This window comes from Protopterus annectens, chromosome 1.part0 (genome assembly GCF_019279795.1).
Source record: "Protopterus annectens isolate FY-2018-M chromosome 1.part0, PAN1.0, whole genome shotgun sequence".
In the NCBI taxonomy this organism is placed as follows: Eukaryota; Metazoa; Chordata; order Ceratodontiformes; family Protopteridae; genus Protopterus; species Protopterus annectens.
In genome coordinates this window covers 1,854,511,996-1,854,524,918 of record NC_056725.1, presented here as the reverse complement: position 1 = coordinate 1,854,524,918, position 12,923 = coordinate 1,854,511,996, and the positions used below count along the sequence as shown (strand labels likewise).

Genomic DNA, 12,923 nt, shown 5'->3' with positions numbered 1-12,923 from the left:
TGAACCCTGTAATGCCCTTGCACCCTGATAGAGAGGGGGGAATGAATCCATGGTTAATGGCAGTACCTATAAATAGTTGCATTCTGTTCATTACTAGGATCCCTGCCGAAGTACATTCATAAAAAAGAATACCAAAGCAGTTAATGTCTCTGAACCCAGACATGGTGGAAGATAGCAACATGCTAAGTAGTATGACAAAGGCATTACCAGATCTGTCTGTCTACTGAATGCACAATATTCAGTGCTTTAAAATGTAAGAAGTTAAGTCCAGGTGGCAGATTCATGGATATTTTGACCTGAAATATTCTTGATGAAGGCTTCATGGGCACTTAGTAAGGTTACTGATCTGTAAGGGTCACAAGAAGCTTAGGCCTACATTCCCACGGTAGTTTATAGCCCTTTTATTTTGCATACAAATAATTCAAATATGGGACGGATAACGATATTTTGGGTGACTTACATGTTTCCTCTTCCCATAAGGGAAAACATTTGCATGCTTCCTCTATCTATGAGGAACAGGGGTGCTAAACCAGATGTGAATTTGCAGTTACCTATCCATTCACCCAAATTACGTTTGACTACAGTAAGAGAAGTAATTTGACTTATGTGAAGCAGAAGACTGTTCCACAGAAGTGGTGTTCTCTGGAATACAAATCTATCCCTCCAACATGTTCTATTTATTTTACAAAAAGACTGAGATCCCTTGAGCAGGTGTTAATGATACCATTGGACATGCAAATGTGCGATAGGTCTGGTCAACAGGGAATTTGGTCAACATCTATTTATTTAAGCAACCCCATTTGGTAGACTATACAAAAGGTTGTCAAGTGTGCAAGACTGACAATCACCTGGTAGGGGGATAGTTCCTTTCCTCATGGATTGTGTAATAACAGAGTTAGCATATATAATTAGTGGGAGCTGTGGGGGGGTCCCCACATGGGAGGGATTTTGTTTATGTTTTCCTAGAAGTAACATTTGCATATACCAAGAACCCACCTTGGTGCATGCATACTAGGAATTCAACATTTCTGTTTCTGACATAGAGCAGTTCACTTTCAGGGTGCAACATTTGTGTTAGTCAACCAACTGAAGGTAAATCCCTGTATGACACTGAGAAGACAGACAAGGCTTTGAGGTGGTCTGCATAATTTTTAAGATTTAAGCCCTTATATTTTTTAGTGAGAAAACACTGTGGTCATTCCAACTGTGACAAGTGTTTGGACAGGCACAATACTGGAAGTGGCATTATATTCAATGACTATTTAAACAGTGCAGAGTACAGTGGAATGATTACATCCCTGGATAGATGCCATACCTTTAGATATAAGCTCTGCAATGAAAAAGGACTTCCTTTACAACACTGGATATGTGGTGATCAATGGACAGTTAACTATCGATACAGGTTCCAAGATCTCTAACTATGGGAACAATGTTTCCGGGCGTAGGGTGTTGTTAATGTGATAGTTAAAAAGGGGGTAACACTCATCACAAGATACAAATATACACTTCTTGGCATTTAGTTTTAGTCCATGGCTTTGAAATCAGCTATTTGTTTGGGACAGTTCCTCTTGGAGGATCTTGGTGCCCTCTGGGGAGTATATCATGGCACCAAGTTTGCAGTCATCTGCAAATCTGGTCAGCAAAAAAACCCTTAACATTAGCTTTGACCTCTGAGAAGTAACTGCAAAAGACGAGTGGCACAAGAACTAAACCCTGGGGGACACTGCTAGTGACTGATCTTTTGTGGAAGGTAGAGCTGCCCACTCTAACTTCTGTGGTTTTACTTGTGAGATAATTTGTTAGCCACTAAGTTATATAGGGACTGATATTAAGTTGGAAGAGTTTAGCTACCATACTGGAATGTGGCATGGTGTCAAACACCTTTGAGAGGTCCAGATAAGTGGTAAAACACAGAGAGAAGGCTGCAGTGATATCACTTGTCTTGTGGGATATATCCTTGCCTGCCCAGCAAATGTCTTTCCAAAGGTACCACAAAAGAATGTGATACAATTAGTCAACCATCTAGAAAAAGTCTATTTGGATACTGGACTGCCCTGCTTCCCTGGCATGATGAAGGAAATACTATGGGGATGACAGTGGGATAAGGCATACAGCAGCCCCCTACTCTAACTGGTCAAGAAGCATTCATGGTCCATGTCTTCCAGCTTGAAAAGTTGGAACAAACACTCTTAATCTGGAAATGCTAGGGTGTAGTGAAGTGACACAAGACTGTGCTAAATATCTGAAAGCAGTTCAGTCCAGTATCAACTTGAGAGTGTTGACTGAGGCTATTCAGACAGCCATTGGTTAAGACTTCCTCCTAAAGGCTATACACTGCTATTTGAAGGAGGCCATATTATATGGCTAAGTCCCATGGTCTCATGGCTGGCCTGCATACTGGTAAGTGGCTAGTCCCCTGCAAACTGTAGGGTGAACGTCTGTGGTGTTAGTACTGTATGGTGTGACATACCATTTAAGCCATGATCTTAAATGTAATCAGTACAGAAAGAATACTGGCAGAATATCTTTGTTTTATAATTTTGGAAACTGTATCCCTGTTGTGCATTATGTTATTTGAGTTACATGGCAAAAGCAGCAAACATTACTGTTATTGATTTGGACTGCAACATTAATTTGTTTGTAATTTGTGCATGACTCTTGGCTGAAGAGTCCTTAGACCAGCCCCTCCCATTAATAAACACAAGTCTATTAAAGCATTCCTGGCAAAACAAAAGCAGTCAGTATCTTTAGCTGTTAAGATATCTACTTATGATATGGTTCTAACAGTACAAAATCTTAATAAAATCAAAACCACATCATGGTTATCAAGCCAAACAACTAATAAACAGATCTGTTCATAAAATATGTTTTAAACATTTGTTTGTATATTTCACCTACAGTTTCAAGATATTATGATCAACTTTTTATTTCTTCTATGTTGTAGTTATACTTATTACTATTAGTGTATCACAGCTTTTCTCCGCAGGCCTCCACTGCAAAACTTTTTGCCCAGTCGTACTTTCCAGGTAAACAAATACAAGCAAGTGAATAAATAAATAAACAAACCACCACCAGAAAGACTTCCAAAAGTCTAGCAATTTATTTCCCTGGTACTTCGACTAAACAGCCTTCCAAGACACCATTACAGACTGAAACCATCATGCCTTACTACCTTAAGAGATTATAAAAATAAATAAATAAATAAAATACAGGTTATGTGAACGTTTTGCTATAAAGACTGGAGACTATTAGCAGTGCATTCATGTAGGATAAACTATCCAGGACTGTGTGAGGAATGACAGAGTTAACTAACTTTGCTGTATGAGGTTGTACACTTTGTCTCGGTGAGAAAGAGAGGTTATTCCATGGTTTAGAAATGTAAGTAGAATAGAGGGATTCCCTGGAGGAGTTATGAGCTTTGTGTGTGGAGGCAAGGTACTGAATTCTTGATCCAAGATCTCCTGCTCTCCTGTACTACTAAAGGAAAGTAGACTAAGTTAAACATTTATGTCATTAGTGGAGGATCTTGTGAGCTATTTTTAGTTCAGCAAGACCATGGGAAAATACTACATTACAGACTGACCATGAAATACTTCAAAATGTCTTAAGTCTTTACAAAAAGCAAGTGCAAGAATGCAGTCAGAGAAGATTATGCACATAGCCAATAACTACTGATGATTTATTACAAAAAAATAAGATGTACTATGGACTTATCACAATTATCAATAAAAAGTCACAACTGACTGCATTCTTGCAGCCATTGAAGCCGTTCTCTGGAGTGCAATATGTTATTTAGCATGAGAGAACGGCTAAATGGAGTTAAGCAATTTCAGCTACTGCTCAAACAATACTTTCCTTTCATTGATGAAAAGGTAGGTATGCAAGGACTGATGTTCAAGTGTAATAAAGTAATAGTATTCCTAGTTAAATACAAAATCAAATGCTGATAATAATGTTGAGTCACATCTTAAAATGCCAAACTGCAAAGACAGAGCTTATGACATTTACTGACAGAATGTATCTGCATAAACTGAGCAAATGATTCATGACTGACAGAAGAGAGTCCAAACTATAACAGTCTGTACTGAAACCTAAGAGGACCTTCCCTTAGACAAATTACTATAAAGAGTCTAGACACAGACATTGTTATGTGTAAAAAAAATCCATCATTGTATGACATTACCCAGGTGTCTTGTAGTAACAATGACATGAACTGCTGCAAAGTCATCATCCAAAACTAGCTAAAGTTTCTATTCAGAAAACAGAAGAGGCAGAAAAACCCTTGGCCTGAACAGTCCATTTTAGGATTATGCTATGGACTTGTCTCAAGAGCTATGAGAAGCCTCCTTTGTCTCTAAAAAGAGATGTTTCTGGGGAGAAAGACAAGAACTCTAAGACAATAATCCATGACCACATTACAATCCCATCCTGACCAACTGGGCTAAACTTGGAGAAATGATGATGCCCCGCCATGGGCGACCATAAGTAACAGCTAGGATTACAACTACTGTCACAATGGACTTGTATTCTTGGATGACTTAGCTTTCACCACTGGTAAACTACAAATGCATATTTGTACACAGACAGATGCACACACTTGTGGGTGTGGGTTGAGGAGAAGGGCTCACGTGCAGCTCACACACACGTGCGCCCATACACACATGCGCCCACAAACACGTGCCCACACACACGTGCGCCCACACACACACACACACACACACACACACACACACACACACACACATGAGCACTCACACACTTGTGGGTGTGGGTTGAGGAGAAGGGCTCAAGACCATATGACAACTGAAGACCCTCCCTGATTTGTCCATGATCAGGGCTTCTTCATCTAGTCAGTTTGGATGTGCCTAAAGGAAGACTGTGGAAGCCATGAAGGTTCATTAAAGATCTTCCAACATTCCCAGAATCTGCTTCCTTTCCATAAAAATCATTCATCAGATTCTTTGAAAGATGTCCGAACAGAACTGTCGATCAGAATGTGATATCCTGAAAGTAATGCATAAAATGCTCTTTGACAAAGGACAGGCACATCCACTGAAACGGCACAAGTATCTTAGCCACATGATCAAAGCAAAAAAATTATCATGAGCTATGTGGTAACCCAATGTAGTAGCTGTAAATAGAGCCATGACCACTTCCTCCTTTATCCCTGATTCAGGAAGGGCTAATGCTTTTTCAGAGCCTACTCTGTTAGAGAAAGGTTTGGTGATACAAACATCGGGGAGATTTACATTTCAGCATGATATGGGATAACATTCGCTTGTCTAAGCTATCCCAAGCTTTAGATGCCATGCCAGGTGGCAAAGTAGTAAAATGTCATGGTCCACTGGGTTTTGTGCCTGACCATAAAACATCACAAGAGGATGTCTTGCACAATCTCACAACATTCATTCAAATGCTTAATGGCAGCAACTACATTTTTTGAACTGGAAAAAAAAAAAAAAAAAGAATCTGAGAATGTCCAGGCTGCACAAATGCCATCCCTGATATTGGACTCCAAGGAAGAATAGTGAGACAGCTCCACTTTCATCTGCAAATACTGATTAAGACATTTCTGGGGAATGGAATGGGGCCAAAGGCAAGCTCATCATGAACTTTTTGGGAGTCAACATTTTTCCAAAGTACAGCGTCATGTAATGGAAAATGGTAGGGAAAGAAGGTCTCATCATCTTAACTATCTTAGAGTTAACAACTGCTGGGACTTAGAAGCAGAGGAGGAGGAGGGGGAGGAGGAAGACTCCCACTTACAAAGCACCCTAACAAGGTGAGCTCAAACATGGATTATATGTAGAGTTGAATAAGGAACAGGCAAGTGCTGGGCATTGGGCAACACGATATATGTACACACCCCACCCTACGCCACCCCTAATTATGCAGCTAGGTTACTTTCAAATGCTGCCATTCTCTGAGTGGCAAGACTAATCAGAAAAACATTCTCTCTCCAAGCAGTGTTTCTTGGTGGATTAGCTGAATCACTGACAATTATGTCATTGCTGCATATTGTGATTTCTCACCACCATCAGAGACAGTGCTGGTGTGGTCCTGGGCTTACAGTTTGTTGGCCACACTACTTCAGATATGAAGTACGGGCACTAACATGCTGTGCATCAGGATCAAGATCCAAACTATATAAAAGTAGAAAACAACTAGCAGGCTCAGGAGCTAGCAGGTGTGCAACAAAATGACATGTGCTGGTGTAGTTATGCACACCTTTTAGAGTGGGGAACTTACAAGAAAAAATATAAATTGAAGTGGAAGACTGGAAAAACTCATTTGCCAATCCAACAAGGAAGGTTTTTGAGGTTAGACATGGGGATCCTGGGTAGCATGCACATCTTAAACATTTTGCAGGGCACCATACAGAAACATAAGTGTGAGTGGCCTTGAGCCTGAGTGGCCTTGAGCCTGGGACTTCAATAAAAATACAGAAACATAAGTGTGAGTGGCCTTGAGCCTGAGTGGCCTTGAGCCTGGGACTTCAATAAAAAGTTGTCAAAGTAACCACAAGAAAGAAGTGTTGAATTATTCCACACACTGATTGTGGATCACTCAAAAATAAAAAAGGTTTATTTATGCAGTTTATGGTTAGACCTCAACGATGTATTCAGCAGCTCTTCCTGACAGAAGACACGTCAGCTTTTAAATATATGGATGTAAGATGATTATTTTACTGTGTGTCTAACATAATTACTGTGGCTAACCCTACCACTGCTCATAAGGCTAAACATCTTGAGGATGTCACTTATGCAGATCTACATCACTGCAAGGTTTTGATGACCTCTGCATGCCCCACATTCCATTAGATACTTATTCACATAGAGTGCATCATGGCCCCCTCTCTCCCTTCTCCAGAGTAGGTGTGAAGGAATATTTATACCTCAGTAAGCATTTCTGTCCTACCTGACCCTCTGGTACCCAAATCACTACCTGAATTTGGGTGTTTTGAGGACACCCTGTGCTCTGAAAACAAGCCAAAACAAACTAAAATCCTGAAGACTTTCTTCACAGGTCACTTTTGCAAAGGGAAACAGGATTTGTTGAGAAGGAGCTTATCACATTTACACAATATAACAAATAAGCAAGCATCACACAAATCTAAATTGTGTTAACAAAATGTAAGAAGTAAACAAGCATGTTATACATCTACATGGAAAATATATGACTCAAGAAAATGAGCTAACATTCGTATACAGGATATGACAGTGGTGCGATGCTTTCATTGTAAATCTTGAAACCCATGGGGCAGGATACGGTTTAGCTATGAAAACAGCCTAAATTTTAGAGAAGAGTGAAATTTACCTAGTACCAATTCTGTGCTTCTGGTGCTGCTTGCTGACCCTTGGGACACTGCATCACTGCATCCTGAAATCCCAGAAAACTTAGAAGAATGAGAAGAGACCTCTAAGTGATTGTGGAAGTTCTGCACATACCATTCATGATAAGGAATGTCTAACAAATCTAAAAAAAAAAAAAAAAATGCATAAAATTACTTCAAGATTTATACAAAACTATGTACAGGTACATTAAAAACACAGCTACTACACTATTAGTTAATGTGTCCTAGTATTTTAGCAGTATCCCATTAAAAACACAGCTTTCTGCCTTCAGTGCAATTGCTCAAACATTTAAAATCAACAACATATCACAGGCTTTTTCTATTTTTATTTGAATGACCCCCTTCTTTCATGCCAGCTGACCACTGAGCCTCCCCTTCTAGTCTTGAACCCATTCATTAACCTTATCCTCTAATGGGTAACTAAAGTACACAAGTGAGAATGAAAACCAACTGAAGAGGTTATTATCTAGGCAGCTACAATGACAGTTTGTGTTCTCACCAGAATCTCAGACATGACCTTTCTGAGGCCCTAATTCTTACCTTGATGGCTGACATGAGCACCCACATCAGCGTGGGCCTCCTTAATTCTCCCCGCACCTCAGAGTGCTTCCATCCAGACTCTGTAAGGATTACTATCTCTGGATTGGTAACACCAAACCCATGTCCTCAGTTCTGGCAGTTTCACTGCCATGCAAGCCTCTGCTTCCATGATGCCACTCACCTGAATGGAATCACCTCTCCTTCCACAAAGGAAGGACAAGCCAGACTCAGCTACTCACTCTCCACTTTACCCTGCCTGGCACTTTAAGTGCCTGAGAAACTATTCTAGCTCATGTCATCTGGGTCATACTCAAGGCTTTATTCTAATATGCGACGGAGCCAGGCTATAACAGTTTGCTTTTAATTTGGAATGGAGAAGTGAAACTATTTTACAGTACACAAAGTGAAGAGAATTTGACAATTTTATATAAATATAAAATGCAGTTAATGTAGTTACTTACCATAAGGTTTAGCTATCCAGATAACACTACAAATGTTATTATGCCGCTCCAAATGAAGCAACATTTTCAAAAGCCATCTCAGCCAGCAGATCATTCAACATCTCACCATGAGTGGGAGCCACACTGGTAATAAACTTTCAACAAAAGAGTGATATACCTATGTCAAGAAAAGATGGACCATCCTCCCTCAATTCAACTGTGAAAGTGAAATCAGGGTCTGACAAGGAACTAAGAAAACAGCAAAAAGCATTATACATCCAACAATTCTTCTGGGAAGGGAAGAAGGACAGATGGACAGGCTGACTGAAATGCCTCAAAGATCTGGCATTTAAGTGTGTGCTACACATTAAAAAGAGTTATGTATTACCATAACTTGGAATCTGTGCTATCCAGTGTCATTATTCATCACGGATGGGTCTTGGATCTGAGCCGGCAACTGATGGACATATCCATAGCTCAAGCTCCTCCCCTTCCCATAACTGCCTGCTGACCTGTAACCCTCAGATCGAGTTTGCTAGATAAAGAAAAGGCAGCATGGTCTGCCCAGGAGACTATCTCCAAGAAGAAACATCCCTCCAGGTTTCCCAGGTCCCTAGAAGGAAGGGGGAAGGAGAGTGGGAATATGATGAATAATGATGCCGGATAGCACAGATTCCAAGTAATGGTAAGTACATAACTCTTCATCTGATGCTATCCGTGTCATTATTCATCATGGATGGATCAGAGTCCCCAGCTATTATGAACCCTGGCTGGCCTCAGGGAAGGATATGCCGGAGCACAGAGGAACCCAAGGAAGCCCTTTTCCTAGACACTAAATCCAACATGTAGTGTGAAACAAAAGTGTGGGGATTAGACCAAATGGCAGCAGCACAAATCTCATCCAAAGAAAGCTTAAGCCAAGTAGGCGGAAGACGTAGCCACAGACGTAGTAGAGTGGGCTTTAACTGATCAAGACAGCTCCATGTGTCTGCTGTCATAAATGTAGGAAATACAGTTAGCAATCCATCTGGAAATAGTTACCTTAGTAACTGCCAGGCCTCTTCTGGGCTGAGAAAAAGTCATGAAAAGCTAGTCCGACTTCCGAAATTCCTCAGTCCTCTTAAAATAAAAGCGTAGCTGCCTACAAACATCTAAACAATGCAAAGTACATTCCCCCCTACTGGAATAATCAGGGAAGAAAAATGGCAGCTGAATAGATTGGCTGAGGTTAGCTTCCGAAGCCACCTTTGGAACGAACAAAGGATTTGTCCTAAAGGATACCATATCCTTACGGAAGACCATAAAAGAGTGCATAATGCTGAGAGCCTGCTACTCGGAAACTCTCTTAGCAGAAGTAATAGTCACCAAGAAGGCAGTTTTCCAAGACAGAAACTTAAATCACAAGATGCAGCCAGTTCAAAGGGCCTTTGTGTCAAAGACTGCAACACTAGAGTTAAGTCCCATGGTAGGGAGGGATCTTTGATACGAGGTCTAAGAAGAAAGACTCCTTTGAGAAAAGCTTTGCATAGTTTAGAAGAAAAGGTGGGACCCTCATTCAAACAGAAATTAGAGATGGCTGCCAACTGGAGTTTAATCGTGGTGAAACTAGGGGTTCGTATTAGAACACCGAATGCTTGAAATGTCGAATGTCATATGGTCGACACCATATAATCGTCATTTCAAGAGTTCAAAGGTTAAACTTAATGGCACTGTACGGTGAAGAATGGGAGAATTTCCCTTTTCTGCACTGAAGTGCGGTCTCGGAGTTGGTATATTTAAGTAGGGGGGTGCAGGGGGGCTTGCCCCCCTGCTCACACCGTTAAGGTAAGTTTTTTTTTTTTTTTTTTTAATTGTATATTAGATCTTTCAAACTTCGCCCATATGTTGTCAAACATATGGGATTCAAAGTTTTGAAAGTTTGAATATATAATATCGCATTATGCGCATATGAAATGTCGCATTCAACCTCCAGGTGAAGCTCTCCTAAACAATAAACGCACTCCTCATGCAAGTTGGAATGAGGCATGTTCCAACAGCACAAGGAGCATCTCTTGAACTCAGAAGGCTTGTCAGATATATTTCACCAAGAACACACACACACCGACAGAGAAGGCACCACGCACCTTCACAGAAATGAACGAGGGAGCAGAAAGTACAAAAGGAAGCAACACCTAAAACTACTACCTTTTTTTTTTTTTTTTTTTTTAATTGAAGAACTAGCTATGGGGGGAAAGGCCCACAGGGAAAAAGGTGGGAGCACGAGAGACAACACTAGTTAAAAGTACAGGGAGGGAAGTAAACAGAGAACTAACTGCACTACAGCCTAAAAGAGCCTAAAGAAAACTAAAGAAACCCAAAAACGAAGAAGAAAGAACACAGAAAGTAAGCACTTATCTGAATGAAGGTTTGAGCTACTGGAATCACGTCCTTAGCGTTTCCGCAGCAAATGAGATCTGAGGGTTACGTGTTAGCAAGGGATTATGGGAAGGGGAGGAGCCTGAGCTCTGGATTTGCCCATCATTTGCCGGCTCGGATCTGAGGTGGGATCCACGACCCTTCCATGATGAATAATTACACAGATAGCATCAGATCTTATTTTCTTCATGGCAGTCTCACTCTTCTGGTCCTTGTTTGACTTCCACATTATTCCAAAGGAGCTACAAATAATAGTACAACTCTGCAGGGCAGCACAGTCAAACCAAACAATGGCTCAGAATTTGCTACCCAGGCTGAAATATTTGAAGACTATATGACATTTGAATCAAACTGCTGTAATGCAGATCTCATGGACTGAAAACTCCTTGAAAGAAGCCACTAAAGTTGACAAATCTCTGGTGCAGTATGGCCTGAAAGAGTAATAAAGGACTTCAGACTTTTTCTGATAATAACAAGATAAAGTGTGTTTGGTTGCTTCTTTGGAATAAAAGATGAAGGTAAAGATGGAATGCAGAGGAGAATACCTAGAAGGACAGACTTTACCAAGGGATGTTATGCTTGAGTGTCTTTCCAAACTACATTGCTTGGTACTGGTACATGTATGCAATGACAAGATGGTTACTGTACAGATGTCTGCTAATGATATATTCTTGAAGCGTGCACAAGAGGCAGGCACTCCCTTGTGGAAATTAAACACGCACTAGCAGAGGTCTCAAACACAAATAACTAGAACCACATGATGAGAAATATACTCCCTGACGCACATGTTTCAGAGAGAATTTCACCACAGCAGTAAGATACACTGCAAAGTGTGATAATAAAGTTGCAAATAGCAGCACATGTACACCACAGCTGACACTAGAATATCTCAGCCAATCCACCTTACTCTGAAGTACGAAAGTCCTGGAGTCAGTATAGATATCAGAGGTGTGGAAGGTAAAGCCCCCCTCCCCCCAACAAAAATGCCTTTGAATTGCAAAAGCCAGTTTCAAACTTTGAAGTTTAATGGGAGTAGTCACAGTTGTGTGATAACATATTTGCAATAGGGAGGCTGTGCAAATATAATGAAGTAAAAAAATTGAAAGTCAGCACTTTGGATTGTGTGTTCAATGTGCTTCTCAAATATAACACTAGCTTTCAGATCCTTCTGCCCATGAACTGTCTCAGCAGCATGTGAACACCATCTGTGACTGTGAAGATATCACACATTAGCCATGGTAATGTACTTCAAAAGTCTTGCTCTCACAAAAACACTGTTACCACTTGTAGCCTGCCCCCTACAAAAAAGTCTACTTTCTGTGTTCACTGCTGATGTTAGATTGTGAAGAAAGTGAAAGACACAATGGCAGAAGTAATGTGATTTAATTTGCTGCTTGCAGACTCACAAAATACCTCCCCCAAAATCCATAACAGTGATCATATTACCACCCTGTGCCTTCATACACAGCCTGCCTCTCAACCACCAAAAGACAGACATTTTCTAAGCACACCCCCCCCCAAGTTTGCTTATGATGAAAATTAGAGAAATAATGGCCACAGTAATTCATTTTGTTTTTCTCCTTTCAAACAAAAATGCTCTCCACCAAGCTCAACAAGCCATATTATCATCTTCCTATGATCAATTAACTACCATTGATTCACTCATATATGCCCTCTCCTCATTGCAATCGTATACTGTACAATTATGAAGAAACTGGATAATGACCACAGTAATGTACCTCAACTTGCTAATGTCACCTGCAGCTACTCCAACCTGATCACCATAATAAAATGTAAAATATTACAAAATGAAAGAATTATTACCACGAGCAGCGAGTATTACCACTATCCACAGATATAGTAAATGCCCTGAAATATTTAAATTAAAAAAGGAAAACATGCAAGAGAAGAAAACACACCTGTCTGTTGAGCATGCTGGCTTCTACCAAAGTCAGGCTCTGAGCAACCATTCTCTAATGCTTACCTCCTACAATATCAGGATATGGACTGATTCGCCATTTCCATTTACTGTGTGGGTTCTAATCATTCATTCTCAGATTATCCACATTATTCTAATCAGGGACATGGTGTATACAGTTAATCCTGTGATCCTGAACAAGATTCAGCAGGTCATTGGAAAATTAATGAAGGAAGGAATAAACGAATGAATGAAA

The 12,923-nt window shown here is 40.4% G+C and overlaps 1 protein-coding gene across 1 annotated transcript in view; it reads right to left on the bottom strand.

Annotated features, from left to right (window-relative positions):
• Positions 1-12,923, bottom strand: part of RICTOR (RPTOR independent companion of MTOR complex 2) — a 3,179,211-nt gene that overhangs the window by 291,422 nt on the left and 2,874,866 nt on the right. Inside the window, exon 35 of the mRNA XM_044069875.1 lies at positions 7,318-7,476. Coding sequence (XP_043925810.1) covers positions 7,318-7,476 — 159 coding nt within the window. The remainder of the gene's footprint in view (positions 1-7,317; positions 7,477-12,923) is intronic.